At 41.8% G+C, this 17,356-nt stretch overlaps 1 protein-coding gene across 1 annotated transcript; it reads right to left on the reverse strand.

The window, feature by feature from the left end:
• Nucleotides 1-4,285: 4,285 nt before the first annotated feature.
• LOC139409856 (coiled-coil-helix-coiled-coil-helix domain containing 10) lies at nt 4,286-7,454 on the reverse strand. The gene is made up of 4 exons (XM_071155246.1): nt 7,241-7,454; nt 6,433-6,670; nt 4,943-5,084; nt 4,286-4,521 (listed from the first exon to the last, which is right to left on the reverse strand). The coding sequence occupies exons 1-4, from the start codon at nt 7,285-7,287 to the stop codon at nt 4,502-4,504; spliced, it is 447 nt and encodes a 148-aa protein (XP_071011347.1). The 5' UTR covers nt 7,288-7,454; the 3' UTR covers nt 4,286-4,501.
• Nucleotides 7,455-17,356: the final 9,902 nt, after the last annotated feature.

Genomic DNA, 17,356 nt, shown 5'->3' on the forward strand with positions numbered 1-17,356 from the left:
GTTCAGGGAATGGAAGTTTAGTTTGCTAGTTACCTGAATTACGAGCTTGCTAGCACTGCGCTATATATGAACTGACCCTGGTTGCTAGCGCTGGAACAAAAAAAACAGCGTCTCGTTAGCAACACTAAAAAGGCGAATTGCAACCAATTGACAGGTACACCACCGCCAACTGAAATGTGAGGCCGGCCACGACATACATTCTCTTAACTAACCTTAATCCCGACAAACCTCACTACTCCCGTCACCCCCATGTAAAATACCGCCCACTCCCCATGCACTTCCGTGTCACGGAATTTAAGGCATTTTCTGAGTAGAGCGTTGTGGGAATTGTGTTGTGAATGCATAGTTTATGCACTACTCAAGATACACAAGTATAGTTTTGTAGTGTTCACTAGGAAAACAGTAGTATTTACAGTAGTAATCAGGTAAGTACAGTATTTTTACTACTTGATGTTGGTAGTAAATAAGTAGTCAAAACACTACAGCTTTACTACACAAGCTTATCAGCAGTAATCAGGTAGTTTTTACTACTTGTTTGCAGTGGTGTAAAGAACTTAAGTAAAAATACTTTCAAGTACTACTTAGGTCGTTTTTTGGGGGTAACTGTACTTTACTATTTATATTTATGACAACTTGTACTTTTACTTCACTACATTACTAAAGAAAATAATGTACTTTTTACTCTATACATTTTCAAATCACATTTTATTTGTCACATACACATGGTTAGAACCCTTTTCCCTGACACCCAAAAGTACTCATTAAATGGACACTTTATTGTTGACACTGAGCCCCGCCAATCTATCACGACTGGTCTGCCGACGCAATCGCCCGATGTGGTCTCAACAGGCTATTCCGTTACAATGTCACCGAAGAACCATCTGCTAGCCCCGGCCCTCTAGCTTTCTGAATGCCGTGTCCGCCTAGCGTATTAGTGACTACCGAACGGCCCCTGATTCACCTATGTTTACATACCCTACATCATCTCATATGTATATGTATATACTGTACTCTATATCATCTACTGCATCTTTATGTAATACATGTATCACTAGCCACTTTAACTATGCCACTTTGTTTACATACTCATCTCATATGTATATACTGCACTCAATACCATCTACTGTATCTTGCCTATGCCGCTCTGTACCATCACTCATTCATATATCTTTATGTACATATTCTTTATCCCCTTACACTTGTGTCTATAAGGTAGTAGTTTTGGAATTGTTAGCTAGATTACTTGTTGGTTATTACTGCATTGTTGGAACTAGAAGCACAAGCATTTCGCTACACTCGCATTAACATCTGCTAACCATGTGTATGTGACAAATAAAATTTGATTTGATTTGATTTGCTGTTCACTGGGCCCTTTGATCCCTCGGCTACTCAGCTGATGCCCCCTGGACTGTTTCAATAACACAGTACCTCATTTTGTTTATCTGTCGGCCCCAGCCTTGAACTCAGGGCCTGTATGTACCTAACTGACCCGCTCTGCCAATTCATCGCCATTTACCCGTTGTTGTCTTAGCTCTCCCAATCAACACCTGTGATTGCTTTATGCCTCTCTAATGTCAATATGCCTTGTCTACTGCTGCCGTGGCTAGTTTTTATTGTTTTATTTCACTGTAGAGCCCTCAGTCCCGCTCAACATGCCTTAGATAGCTCTTTTATCCCACCCCACACACATGCAGAGACCTCACCTGGCTTAACTGGTGCCTCCAGAGACGAAACTTCTCTCATCGTCACGCAACGCCTAGGTTTACCTCCACTGTATTCATCCTACCATACCCTTGTCTGTACATTATGCCCTGAATCTATTCTACCACGCCCAGAAATCTGCTCCTTTTATTCTCTGTTCCCAACGCACTAGATGACCAGTTCTTATAGCCTTTAGCCGTACCCTTATCCTACTCCTTCTCTGTTCCTCTGGTGATGTAAAGGTTAACCCAGGCGCTGTAGCTCCCAGTTCCACTCCTATTCCCCAGGCGCTATCATTTGTTGACTTATGTAGCCGTAAAAGCCTTGGTTTCATGCACGTTAACATCAGAAGCCTCCTCCCTAAGTTTGTTTTATTCACTGCTTTAGCACACACCACCAACCCTGATGTCCTAACCGTGTATGAATCCTGGCTTAGGAAGGCCAACAAAAACTCTGAAATTTCCATCCCCAACAACAACATTTTCCGCCAAGATCGAAATGCCAAAGGGGGCAGAGTTGCAATCTACTGCAGAGATAGTCTGCAGAGTTCTGCCATGCTATCCAGGTCTGTGCCCAAACAGTTCAAGCTTCTACTTTTAAAAATCCACCTTCCAGAAATAAGTCTCTCACTGTTGCCACCTGTTATAGACCCCTCTCAGCCCCCAGTTGTTCCCTGGACACCATATGTGAATTGATTGCCCCCCATTTATCTTCAGAGTTCGTACTGTTAGGTGACCTAAACTGGGATATGCTTAACACCCTGGCCGTCCTACAATCTAAGATAGATGCCCTCAATCTCACACAAATGATCAAGGAACCTACCAGGTACAATCCTAAATCCGTAAACACGGGCACCCTCACAGATATCATCCTGACCAACCTGCCCTCTAAATACACATCTGCTGTCTTCAACCAGGATCTCAGCGATCACTGCCTCATTGCCTGCGTCCGTAATTGGTCCGCTGTCAAAAAATGTTAGCCCTTGGTTCACTCCAGACTTGACTGCCCTTGACCAGCACAAAAACATCCTGTGGTGTACTGCATTAGCATCGAATAGCCCCCGCGATATGCAACTTTTCAGGGAAGTTAGGAACCAATATACACAGTCAGTTAGGAAAGCAAAGGCTAGCTTTTTCAAACAGAAATTTGCATCCTGTAGCACAAACTCCAAAATGTTCTGGGACACTGTAAAGTCCATGGAGAATAAGAGCACCTCCTCCTAGCTGCCCACTGCACTGAGGCTAGGAAACACCGTCACCACAGATAAATCTATGATAATCGAGAATTTCAATAAGCATTTTTCTACGGCTGGCCATGATTTCCACCTGGCTACCCCTATCCCGGCCAACAGCTATGCACCCCCTAAAGCAACTTGCCCAAGCCTGCCCGCTTCTCCTTCACCCAAATCCAGATCCAAACCCAAATCCAGTATCGTCTGAGATCCCTAAAGATTGGAAAGCTGCCGCGGTCATCCCCCTCTTCAAAGGGGGAGACACTCTAGAACCAAACTGTTACAGACCTAAATCTATCCTGCCCTGCCTTTCTAAAGTCTTCAAAAGCCAAGCTAACAAACAGATCACCGACCATTTCGAACCCCGCCATGCGTGGACAACTACAAATACCTAGGTGTCTGGTTAGACTAAACTCTCCTTCCAGACTCACATTAAGCATCTCCAATCCAAAATTAAATCTAGAATCGGCATCCTAAGCCTCCTTCACTTATGCTACTAAACATACCCTCGCAAAACTGACTATCCTACCGATCCTTGACTTCGGTGGTCATTTACAAAATAGCCTCCAACATTCTACTCAGCAAATTGGATGTAGTCTATCACAGTGCCATCCGTTTCATCACCAAAGCCCCATACACTACCCACCACTGCGACCTGTATGCTCTCGTTGGCTGGCCCTTGTTTCATATTCGTCGCCAAACCAGGTCGTCTATAAGTCTTTGCTAGGTAAAGCCTCACCTTATCTCAGCTCACTGGTCAGCATAGCAACACCCACCCGTAGCACACAATCCAGCAGGTATATTTCACTGGTCATCCCCAAAGCAAACTCCTCTTTTGGCTGCCTTTCCTTCCAGTTCTCTGCTGTCAATGACTGGAACGAATTGCAAAAATCACTGAAGCTGGAGACGTATATATATCTCCCTCACTAACTTTAAGCATCAGCTGTCAGAGCAGCTTACCGATCATTGCACCTGTACACAGCCCATCTGTAAATAGCCCACCCAACTACTTCATCCCCATATTGTTATTTCTCTTTTGCACCCAAGTATCTCTACTTGCACATCATCAGCTGCACAGCTATCACTCCAGTGTTAATGCTAAATTTCATAAAAGCTTTATTTCATAATGTATTTAATATTTAAAAGAACACATTAATTACATTTGAACATAGAAAAATGCATTATGTTAATTGTCTTTCATCTATACACCCACAAGGATACCATCACCTACTGTACCTCCCCAGTGTCCTCATCTGAAGCACTTAATTCCCAGGGTCATTTTAAGAGATGGATAACCACGGTATCTGACCATCCTTACTTTAAGTAAGTGAAAGACTAAACAGGCCTCCAGCAGAAAGTAAACCAGCAGCTCTTTATTTCACAATATCATATACATTACCAAAATAATCAAACAGCACACATTTCCTTACATGTCAACAAACATAATTTCTTTCTTGTAATAGTGGAGAGTTAGTTGAATAGAGTTTATTTCATGACCGAGTGGCTCATCTGTCTACAGTAGGTATTTATCCAAACATAGTGTCTTGTTTTGACTCACAACATCCTTGCTCAAACCAGTGATGTCACACCTGAAGGAAAAACAACAAAAGACAAGGTCAATTCATTTGTAAAATAACAATCTGCAAATCAATCATATTCCAAAACAGTTAGGGCTCAGAAAAGGATAAATACTAAGTTGACTTAAAAATGAAATAAAACAAGCACATGCAAGACACTGAACAAAGCAAGCACATCCATGTCTTGTGTTGAAATACGCAAATACAAGTCTTAACTTCTGATCTTCTAGATCTGACAAATACTGTATCTTATGGTTATACCACAGAATTATAGATCACTCCTTTGAGCAGAAATTGAGTAGACTTGCATGTTCTATTTATTCATTTATTTATTCATTTCATTCATTATTTAAGTCATTGGTTTAACCAAGTGTCCTGTGATACAATTGGGTGTTCATAATTCCTAGCTAACAATCATTAAGGAGAGCCTTACCGTGTGAGCCCTTGCACTGTTTGAGGGCCTCGTTGAAGCCCTCACACAAGCTGAGGTCAGCCTGAGTGGTGGCGCAGTCCAGGAACTGTCGCACCTCAAACATGCATGGGCCCGGCTGGGATGAGGCAGGTCGAGGGGCCTCCTGTAATGGCACAGACACACACACTTAATAAGTCACCTGTCAAAGGTACCGGTCAAAAGTACTGTATACATCTGCATTACCATTAACAAGCACTGATTTGACTACAGTGTGACAGACATTATCTAAATCTCCATGCCATCTCAGGTACATTACGCAAGATTTCCACCTGCCCTTTATATCTATGATACAGTAGTGATGAAGTGCAATTGTTTGATCGAATAATTAAAATATTAAACACTGTTGAAGCTATAAAAGTGCTTGTTTACTGAAGAGTGACTGGTTCCAAGCTATATTCTTTCATGTAAAATAATTTCTGCATAGTTTCACCTTTAAACTGATTCTGCATAGATTTCATAGGACAGTATTGACAATCTTAAAAATGTTGCTTGTGTATCTAGAGCCTTCCTATGGCTAGTCCTACATGATAGTCAGCATCCAAAACCGCAAGGGCAGGTTGACATGATTTAATACTTAACGCAGTCAAATCCATAAACTATAACATAGAATCAATACAACAACCACTTTTTGGAGTCATGCCACTTTTCAAGACATCCCATGCTTCCTTTAAACAATAGATCCTTCATTGTTTGCAACTATTAGGTATAGGTATTGTAACACTGTCAGCGCCAGATGACACTCTGTATTCGTCTAGACTCAACGTCTGACATCAAGGAGTCTAATGTGACTATTCTTGGGTGGCAGGCAGCCTGGAAGCTAAGAGCGTTAGGCCAGTAACTGAAAGGGTGCTGCTTCGAATCCTTGAACCGAATAGGTGAATCTGTCTGTGCCCTTGAGCAAGGCACTTAACCCCAATTGCTCCTGTAAGTCAGTCTGGATAAGAGCGTCTGCTAAATTACTGAAATGTAAATGTAGCTAGCATGAGCTCACTTAGCTCAAACTCATTTCTTCAGCTTTCTAGGACAGGTCTAGTTCTATTTTCAGATATGCTATCAAGAAATCAAACTGCAACATATCAAACTGCGACGTCACATTTTTAAATACCCAAGACCCCCCCTGTCCAACGGCCACACCAAATTTAGTACTGTCAGAACAGACAGAAACAGTACATCTTATTTTGGGCTGTTGTTCTTTCCAGACAACATACCTACATTCAATTTGTTTGACAAAAATGTAGGAATTTGGGAAGACCTCACCAGTACAATGTCCCAACCTGAATAGACCAAAACTTCTTTCTAGTCCATTGCTTTGGTGAAAGCAATAGCCTACGGTAAAAAATAATCTAGTTCTATCCCCGTCAATGTTTCTGAAGAATAGAAAGCCATTTAGGAGTATTGTAATACTGCCTATTTCCATTCACAGTTTCTCAACAGCCCCCTGACCTGCTCACCTGGTATGTGCTGGCGGTGGGTCTGGCTGTCTCAGGGCTGCCACCACTGAAGGCGCCGGTGAGGGCACTGCCCATGACATGGCCCATGGCAGAGCCCACTGCCACCCCTGCCGCGGTGGTGGCCATCTGGGCCATTAGGCCGGGTCCTTGGGGTGCGGCAGGAACAGCCAGGGCTGATGGGGCTGGAGCGACTGGGGCCGGGGAATTTTGGGAAGGGGGATGATAGGTCGGAGCTGAGCTGAAAATAAATTTAAAAAACACAATAAAGCCAACATAGCCTCTAAAACGGAACAGCTACATAACTATAGGTGGGGGGGGTCAGACTGATGCAACAAAATAACAATTGTAATTTGTGCAAGTGATGTCAGAGCGATGATGTGCAGGGATGCCTGATGCAACATCACCTGATACATTAGTAAGCAGCTGAGTTCTAATCATATAAACCCAAATAGATTACCATAATCTAGGATGAATACAGGCCAAACATCTTCTGAATGACAATAAGAAACATTTATTGAAGTTTAATGGCATAACTTGGTATTTGGCTTGTGCAAACTTCACTAGGAAATGTTGACCTACCCAGTGCCCTTGGGTTCAAGAACTGAAAAATGACAGGACCTCTGCTATTAGGAGAAGTGTAAAAGTGATTTGGCAGTAGTTTTAGGCTGTATTTCTAAAACAGTTGTGTGTCATCCAATTACAATAGGTATATACTACGATAACCAGTCAAATGCTACGCAAACAAGGATATAACTTTGTAATTAAACCGTCATCTGAATCGGTTGCATAATCGTTGAAAACATATTACCTGGCTGGTGCCGAAGAATGACTAGCACTGCGACTTCCTCTTGCCATTTTTGATGCAAATGTTCTTTACCACTTCAAGCTGTTTCTGCCAGGGTAAACTTGTCGTCGTTTATATAAAGAGTCGTCTTCCAAAGGCTGTTGTAACGTGATTGTGTCTTGATGACAGCATGCACACGTGCCAGTGACCTTGTGTGGATTGTCTGGAGCGCATGCGCATTTATACGAGTAGGTAAAAGTAAAAATAACTTTAAAATGTGATTACCGATTTCCTGGAGTTCAGTACCACGATGCATTTTTTTTTACAATCACGTTACAAACAAAATAGTTACTTTGTTAATTCTTAATTCTAAAACTCTGACAACAGTTATAGAGAACAGGTAAACAGATTATGAAAACTTTCTAGACGTTTCTCTGACTGAATGCATAATAAGATTAGGCAAGCATGAGAAGCTTTCAGTGACGTTCCAGTGTCCCCAAATCTCTGTTGAAGAAGCCAATCCCTTACAAAAAATGCCGTTTTGAAACTGCCGTAAAAGTGCAGTAACTGCAGTCGACTGTAGTATTTTGTACACAGTAACTGCTGAATAACTGCAGTTGAACTGCATTCTAATTGCAGTACACTGCAAAATTACTGCAGTAACAAAAACGGTGTTCTTTTGGACACAGTATATTGCAGTTATACTGCACTCTGACTGGTCAACAAAGTATCTAGCTACACATACATTTTCATCAGAACCACATGCACACTAATAATTTGATATTAAATTGATTATGGCAGTAGGCAGATTATACAATAGTCATGAAACCAATTTGCTCTGCTCATTTTAATCGGTGTACAAGCAACATCAAAGTAAGCATACACCGATTAAACACATGGTTTTCTGAGCAATCTTTCGAATTATTAGGACATATAAACACCTTAATTGGCGTTCCAGCAGTGTATTTGTTCTGCGCATGTGCTAGCACCAGCTGAGCGAGCCTCCCTCTTTAACAGGATCAGTGGGTCCCCCGCGGTACAGTTGAGCTAACATAGGCTAATCGCATTAGCCTAAGGTTGTAAGTAACAAGAAGATTTCCTAGGACATAGACATATCTGATATTGGCAGAAAGCTTAAATTATTTTAAATCTAACTGCACTGTCCAATTTGCAGTAGCTATTACAGTGAAATAATACCATGCTATTGTTTGAGGAGAGTGCACAGTTATGAATTTAAAAAGTTATTCATAAACCAATTAGGCGCATTTGGGCAGTCTTGATACAAAAATTATAACAGAAATACAATGCAATGGTTCATTGGATCAGTCTAAAACGTTGCACAGACACTGCTGCCATCTAGTGGCTAGAATCTAAATTGCGCCTGGGCTGGAATAATACATTATGGCCTTTCTGGTACAAAAACACGTGTGCTTTTTTCTTTGTAATATCTTTTACCAGATCTAATGTGTTATATTCTCCTACATTCATGTCACATTTCCACAAACTTCTAAATGTTTCCTTTCAAATGGTATCAAGAATATGCATCTCCTTGCTTCGGGTCCTGAGCTACAGGCAGTTAAAATGTGGGTATGCCATTTTAGGCGAAATTGAAAAAGGGGGCGGATCCTTATTAACGCGAGTTCGGAACATTTGAGCTATAATAAGCTTCCTAACAAGTGGTTGTATGCGTTTTAGAAGTAGTTTTCACATATAAACTTTGTATGTCCGAAATCAGAATAAAATATGCTTCACAAAAATAACATGGTCGCTGTGGTAGAACGTCTATTTTGATTGGCGATTTTCTGCACTTATCAGCGTGGCATCAGGTTGCCTGATTTCAGATGTGTCCATGTAAACATGATTATTAGGGAAATCGTTATTCTTGCAAAGCATGTACACGTTTTAATCGAGCTATTATATTAATCTGACTATCCACAGTAATCGCATTATTTTGTGCGCATGTAACCGTACTCACTTTGCTGTAGTCAAATAGGAAAATCTTCAATCAGTCATTCGCTGATGTATTTATTGCCTTTGATGGCCACTTGATGACGCTGAAAGTCTAGCGGAAAATAAGTCAACCCTCAGCAATTTATCAAACTGTGATTAAACGAAAGAATATGCCATTTCAAGGTTCTGTAATATAATAACAACTCCCAAGTTGTTAATTATCACTTATTTGTAATATGTGTGTTCTGTAAAACCCTTATTGAAGCATATCAAATTGTATTTGTCACATGATTCGTAAACAACAAGTGTAGACCAATGAAACGCTTACTTACGGCCCTTCCAAACAATGCAGAGAGAAAAAAATAGAAAAATAATAACACGAGGAATAAATAGACAAAGAGTAACGATACATTCGCTATGTAGACAGGGTACCAGTACCGATTAGATGTGCAAGGGTAAGAGGTAATTGAGGTAGATATGTGCATATAGGTAGGTAGGGGTTAAGTGACTAGGCAGCAGGATATACTGTATAATACACAGTAGCATCAGCATATGTGATGAGTCAAAAGAGTTTAATCCATCTCAATTAAGCACTTGTTTTGTTTATAGAAACCTATAATGAATGTGATGTTTATAGTGTGCTGTACTGCAATCTTGGCCAGACAGAAAAATAACTACAGTAAGCACATATTGTATTTGGAGGAGGTAGAAAGTATGGTTCAGTATAAACACAAAGAGTGATGAAAACAAAGCGTTCCATTAAGGCTTAATCTTAAGCATGGATAGCTTGTAAATATTTTTCCATACATTCTTGCAATTTAAGCCTCTGAGGTGGTGGTGAATGCCTGGAGAGAGTCGTCGCCATAGGAGACACATTAATTAAACATCAGTCGGGTATCGTAAGCAAATTGAACCTGTGGGCTGCAGGAAAAACGCACAAGCATTGTTTGATGTGTTTTTGGTACAGAGCAAACCAGCTTGTTTGCCTCTCATCTATAATGACGGTGGGTAATTGGTGTCTCTGTGTATGTGTCTCTGTTTATTTTCTTTGCGCTGTGGTTATGTATTTACAGGGGCCCAATTCCATTGGGATTGCACTTGTCTGTAACCTTTGACCTCTTTATCCCTTTGCCCTATTAATTTGCCACTTGTGTCCTGTTTGTGATTTTGATGAGGAGCACAACTACAGTTACACAATACCCCCAAGGCTCTTAGAGATGTAATATTGATACTGATAGTAAGCCAGGCACTTTTCTTAAATTCCAAGTCAATACACAGCACAAGGACTGTGAAAACAAGGGCTGAAGACATGGCCTGTCTATTTATGCATTAATTTAGAACTAGCAGCACAGATATATCCGTGCAGCATTTAATGTAAGCTCACGGGATCAGTCGGCTTTGCAAGGCTAATGGGATTGGTGATTCAGGGAATTTATTTGAGGCTGTTACATCTCTTATCAGGTAGACGTGCTTACTCATCTCAATGACTTGCAGCTGGGCTACAGCATTAAAGCTACAGTCTGTGATTCGAAAAACAACAAAATGGGGTCCCCACCATGCACTTGTTTTGGTACGCATCCTAAATCCCAGACTGTACAGATATAGGATCTTCATTTGTGCCAGTTTGCTACAGCAAGAAAATAATGCATCAGGATCAGAACATTTGAATTATTATGTGGATTATAATGCATGGACATATTTGTAGGGGTTAATACCTTTTGTCGTAAGGGAAAATCTAGTCTGAAATTTCAAAGTAGAAATTAGAAACTTCAGAGGCCTTTTTAAACCTCAAATATACCAGACATTCTACATTTCCTGCATTACAAGAATGTTCTCCTGCAATAGGGTGATCAAATTAAGATCCTACATCTGTACACAGCACAAGGTCTTTATTTAGAATGAGTGTCCAAAGTTACTCTGTGGTTATGTAGCCTATAACTGGACTAGTTCATTTCTTCTCAGTGTGTGGCATTGCTTGGGGTGTTTAATCGAGGAGGAAATTAGTATGATTCACCCACTTTTAGTTTTATGAGGTTTGGGATGGGATTGGTGATCCAGAGCATTTATGTGAGACTGTTACATCTCTTATCAGGTAGACATGCTTACTCATCTCAATGACTTGCAGCTGGGCTACAGCATTAAAGCTACAGTCTGCGATTAGAAAAACAACAAACTGGAGGTCCCACATCACACTTGTTTTGGTACGCATCTCAAATCCCAGACTGTAGCTTTAACCAAACGCCAAGATCACAAGTGTGTTGAACCAAGACCCAGTGGTGCTATATGGAGTGTGACCAAAAACATCCCCTTGTGTGCGATATCAAATGCTGATGTTGATAAGTTTGCTTAAACCAGCAACTATATCACAGGTGCTGAGTTTCACAAGTGATATGTTATCATTAGAGAATAATCCCATTCCCTTCACATGACCACAGTGCCTCCCCACAGAGAATGACTCACAAAGGCTTACAGGCTAATAAAATAGTCAAAAGGCCCATAAGCCATCTCTTTCAGTTAGACCAGCCAGTGGTGACCAACTCCTGGCCATGAGACCACCTGGTACAAGAGAGAGAGAGCAATTCTGGTAATAAATAACTGAGGGACTTTTGATGTGTTGACTCTCCATATGAGTAAACCTCAAAGATTCCCCCATGAAGGGCAAATGGGGAAATACCAAAACATTGAGAGATGAAGACAACAGTTAGCCTACTGCAGCACGTGATTGATGAGCTTCAGTGGACCATAAAAGACTTCACTAAGCATATTGTATTCCTCACTCCCTCCTTGGTGGACAGGAACGGCATTGTATTCACTAAAGCACTAAACAACAGAAGGTGCTTAAGGCCATACTGTGACATCACTCCTGGAAAAGTATGTGTACTGTACTATATGTGCCACTGGGGCTGCTTGCCTGGGTAACATATTTTCATGATCACAGTGTAATAAAATAGTCATGCCAAATTCACAATCCTATTTTTTGCCATGGACCACTACCTCTCCAGCTGAGCGAGCCAGCTGCACCCCTGCAATCTGTACCCAGGCCCCACATCCCCTCCCCTCGTCTCAGCCCCCAGGTCCTTTCTTGTGGTCAGCGGCACACAGGCTGACTGGGGAAGGGGAGTGGGGCCAGGGGGGTGATTAGATCCTCAGGGGTGAACTTTCATGTTGGAGCCCATTCCCTGTTTTACTGAGCCTCCGGGGGCTGGTTGGAGCGGCGTCTGTGGCGGGACCACTCTCTTATGGTCTGGCTTGAATTTGAGAGAGCATGGAGACCCCATGTCATTAAAAAGGGCTGACATTGACACAAAGAAAAAAGACACTGGCTCTGTGCAAGGCAGCGAGAACCAACTCACTCTCAAAGCAACACCTCAATGAAAGTTGTCCTGATTTGGCTTAATGGTAGTGGAAAACCTCTCCCTACTCATCTCAAAGCGACAGTGGAGGCTGCTGAGGGGAGGATGGCTCATAATAATATCTGGAACGGAGTAAATTAAAACCATGTGTTTTTTTAATGTATTTGATACCATTACACTGATTCCGCTCCAGCCATTACCATGAGCCCATCCTCCCCAATTAAGGTGCCACCAACCTCCTGTGCAAAGTACAACACTTATGGGTGGATACCTGGTGGACACACACACTTACTGCAAAACAGAAATACCAACAAAATAATGGGAAGAATGCATGGGTCCTTTGTTGACGTTTTATAAGCAGCATCACATTAACACAATAACCTAGAGGTTCTTGCTCCCGGTTGGATGTGGAAGTTACAGCCTTGTTATTTCGTCACAGGCTCCTGATGGATTAAAAAGCTTTATGTGAAATGACAGCTTCCGGTAGCTGTTTTGGTAGCATTTTGCCCAATGTCCTCCAGCACAGTTTACATTGTAAAACTCCACCTTTTCTCTTGACCTGTTTACCTCCATTTATAATGACTTCAGAACAGGAACAATTTATAGGTCTGAAGTTATTTCTTTGCAAAGTCTTATGTTTGTGTTTTCTGCTCATTTCTTTGGCAGACAGTTACAGGCTCAATCTTCAGATAAAATAATAGAATTCCACCAACCTAGGCTAATCCCCATGTCAAGCAACAGGCTCCGAGGCTCGTATGACCCACCAAACCCCTTCAGATAAACAGTCTCTTCTGTAACTGAATCCCGTATTGCTGCACCAAAGTTGATATGACACATAGGCTTCCCTTGGATAAAGGTTGAATCAAGGTTGATAAATAGTTTAAAGGTGCTACTCTGAATTAAGACAGTATAAGGGAAAAGGACCAGAGGGCGTTGAATAAGGGAAATTCATGTCTTTGAAGACTGTCTGAAACATAATTAATTTATCATACCCTTGCCTCCATTATCTCAGCTTTTTATGACTTAATTTGAGAATATTGATCCCAATGAAATACATAAACCGTCAAATGAATCAAATGCAGATGGCAAGCTGTGGCATTAGACCCAAGACCCGTTCCTATTACAAACAGAGATTTGCAGGTTAGTTGTAAAGTGTCTGAAATACCATATTTGACTCATAGCCACTAAAGTCAGTTCATGAAAGGTCTCATTTGATGACAGTTAACACTGAATAGATAAACTTGAGGGTAACGTCTAAGATCACAGGTGCAATTTACAAGTGTACCACATGAATCCATAGTAATCAATAGGTCTCTTGAAAAATGTATTTTATTCCAGAGACTAATAAATGTTGAATAAACAGTGCAACATAATAACAAATATAGAACAAAGTTGTTTCTAAGATAGGGTATGGGAATTATACCACACTTGTCTCACTTCAACTGTGTAAAACAAAATGGATTCCACAGCGCCATGGGACCGATTTATAAGCTTTTATGTGTCTGTAGGATATGACATCTCCTCCTCGGACGAGGAGGTGTAGCAAGGATCGGACCAAAACACAGCGTGGTAATTTTCATACATGTTTAATGAAGACGAAACGAACAATACAAAAACAAGAACCGTGAAAACCTATACAGCCTATCTGGTGACAACAAACACAGAGACAGGAACAATCACCCACGAAACACTCAAAGAATATGGCTGACTAAATATGGCTCCCAATCAGAGACAACGATAATCACCTGCCTCTGATTGAGAACCAATTCAGACAGCCATAGACTTTGCTAGAGAACCCCACTAAACCACAAACCCAATACCTAACAAAACCCCAGGACAAAACACACCACATACAAAAACCCATGCCACACCCTGGCCTGACCAAATAAATGAAGATAAACACAAAATACCTCGACCAGGGCGTGACAATTTGTGAATCACTTGAACTGCTATTACATGTATTGGCACTTTTTCTGAACATTTCCTCTGGGATAGCCCAATAGAAATATGTCCAAAAGAGACCGGATGGAAAAGACTCTCAAATCCTCAGCTTGGGTATCAGATCAATCATTTTAAAAGCAAAAGCCTCATGCTTTATTGGATTTGGTGCAATTGGTCCCACTATTGTTCTAACAGTTGTTTCCCCTCCTCTCTTCCTTTCTCTGTCTCTCTGTAATTGTGTAGGTAGAATTACAACTATGTTTACCTGCACAAAGGGAATTCACACAGGTGTCCTGTGTGAATTTAAGTATGCTCCCTCTAATTCTTTCTCTCTCCCTCAGGACTATCTGGCATAATGACTCCTGGCTATCCCCAGTCCACCTGGTCGTGTTGCTGCTCTAGGGAACCCTGACCTGTTAGCCGGACGTGCTACCTTGTCCCGGGCCTGCTGTTTTCTACCTTCTCCTCCTCTCTACCGCAACTGCTGTCTTGACCTCTGAATGCTCGGCTATGAAAAGCCAACTGACATTTACTCCTGAGGTACTGACCTGTTGCACCCCCTACAACCACTCTGTGATTATTATTTGACCCTGCTGGTGATCTATGAACGTTTGAACATCTTGACTAACAATCTGGCCTTAAATGGCCATGTACTCTTATAATCTCCACCCAGCACAGCCAGAAGAGGACTGGCCACCCCTCAAAGCCTGGTTCCTCTCTAGGTTTCTTCCTACGTTCCTGCCTTTCTAGGGAGTTTTTCCTAGCCCCTGTGCTTCTACATCTGCATTGCTTGCTGTTTGGGTTTTAGGCTGGGTTTCTGTATAGCATTTTGTGGCATCTGCTGATGTAAAAAGGGCTTCATAAATACATTTGATTGATTGATTTTATTACTTGCATGATCTGAATGAAAATAACTCTCAGATAACTGAAAACTGAAATGTCGGTTGGTTTGTATTTCAGAAAACCACTCATCAAGTATACTCTCATCCAAAGCATTATTACTGTAATAATAACCACATATTTAAATTATAACAATATGTGCTCTGTTTGAAACCATTTTTCAACCAACACCATCACCCGGATTCATGAAGCTGGGCTGAAGAAACCCTTCAGAAGGCAACCTTTGGTTTTATGACCTTGTAACTTAACCCAGGCATTAGGAAACGTCATCCACAGCCTGGTCTGTGGGGGACCATTATCTCAGTAAACTGTGCCTTTGGAACTGGATGGCAGCTATTAATAGTTTTTCACTGTTTGTCACTATTGAGACGTTCAGGGGAAACCCGTCCCTACAGGCTCTTTACCTACCTACCTATGTGATCTGGTGTGTGTGTGTGTGTGTGTGTGTGTGTGTGTGTGGTGCAACAAGATAGCTACAGCAGGAGGAAGACAATAGGAACATCTGTATCAGCGATAATACAGGTCTATTTTGCAATATCACGCCAAATGAGATTCAACGATATGATATGACATGGCATGAATAGGAAACCTTTACATCTTTTGGGAACCTTTTGGTGCTGTCTTTGTTTTGCCAATCCTCTTTGGGAAACACAAACACAGTTAATTGGCAGTAAAATGACATCCAGGTGTGAAAGTGGATGTCCAATCCACTGTTGATGATCAATGAACACTGAAGTGGACATAGGGCTGGCTTGGAGAGGTGTGATTAACATGTGGTCAGCTTTAAGATCCTCTGATGAACAACATCTAGCCCGCTGGAGGAAGTTTATGGATGTCTGACGACTATAGAAAGGCCATTGAGGTCGGTCCACTAGCCACCTTGACCTGGTTGCCCCCCCATTCTAACTCGTTAGCCTGTTCTTCACTGTTGAACTATCTCTGGACGAGGCATTGCTTTGTGAGGTCTTGATTGGGCTTAATCGGTGCTTGAACATTGCACTAATGACCGGCTGGCTATTATTTGAGTCAAGTGCAGCCAAAGCCAGGTGCGGGTGAATCACACAATTTATTTAAAAATGAGTAGATGGCAGTTGAGCAGCATGATGGAGCACAGAATCTAATGTATATAACAATATGATTCTGTATCATGGTGATTTTTGATGGAACTACAATGACCTCACTATTTATCTATGGCTTTGCTTGAACTTTGCGACTGAATCAGTCAAAGGAGGATGGATTTCCTACTCTGTTCTCCTTAAGGCTTCTTTTAAGAGGATGAACTGAGCCTTTTCGTAGTTAAAGTTTCTATGGGACAAAACAAAACAAACTCCCAACTAAAGGTTGTATGGTGGATTGATGGCTTTTACACAGTTCTGACAGAGGAAGAGGAACCTTGAACCAAACTTACCACAAACTACTGTGAGGTTACCTATCCAAACATCCAAAGAGTTTGCGGGTCTGGTATTTACCAACCCCCTCCACCCCTGCTGGACACGCACCTGGTTCCCCAAGAAAATATAAAACACTTTTGTTTTTTCTCCTTTTAAACTGGTTATCGAGTCAACCGGTAATTTGAGATGACTCAACTTTAGTGTTGTTCTCTGAAAAAAAAAAGGATGTATGTCTTTTTAGGAAAATCTGCCAGCGATTAAGCCGGACAGCATGCCTCTTTACTCTACCATCCATTTGGGCCCATAATTGACCATAAGTGGGTCCTTATGGGTGAGGGGTGTTGCGGGGCAGCTTGCCTGTCCGTCTGGCTTTGTTGTGGCTAGCAGCCCCAATACATTCCCAGGTCCAGCAGCCCGATCCAGGGGATTGGGGTCAGGGGAGAGAGTTGTGTGTGTGTGGGGGGGGGGGGGGGTAAAGAATGACAAACTGGCTTGGCTGATTAACCCAAATCTGCACCTGACAATAAAGGGCAAGAAAACCATTCATTAACCACAGGCCAGGGTGACTCAGGGGTGCGATTTCAACTGGGTCTCAGTTACTAGGG

Source organism: Oncorhynchus clarkii, chromosome 5 (assembly GCF_045791955.1).
Source record: "Oncorhynchus clarkii lewisi isolate Uvic-CL-2024 chromosome 5, UVic_Ocla_1.0, whole genome shotgun sequence".
In the NCBI taxonomy this organism is placed as follows: Eukaryota; Metazoa; Chordata; class Actinopteri; order Salmoniformes; family Salmonidae; genus Oncorhynchus; species Oncorhynchus clarkii.

Bases quoted from the DNA above. Each gene is read 5' to 3' on its own strand.
- LOC139409856 (XM_071155246.1), bottom strand. From the start codon at position 7,287: ATGGCAAGAGGAAGTCGCAGTGCTAGTCATTCTTCGGCACCAGCCAG. The intron at 5,085-6,432 runs GTGAGCAGGTCA...GTGCCATTACAG, and splicing joins CCACCGCCAGCACATACCAG to GAGGCCCCTCGACCTGCCTC. The intron at 4,522-4,942 runs GTAAGGCTCTCC...TTTTTCCTTCAG, and splicing joins ACAGTGCAAGGGCTCACACG to GTGTGACATCACTGGTTTGA.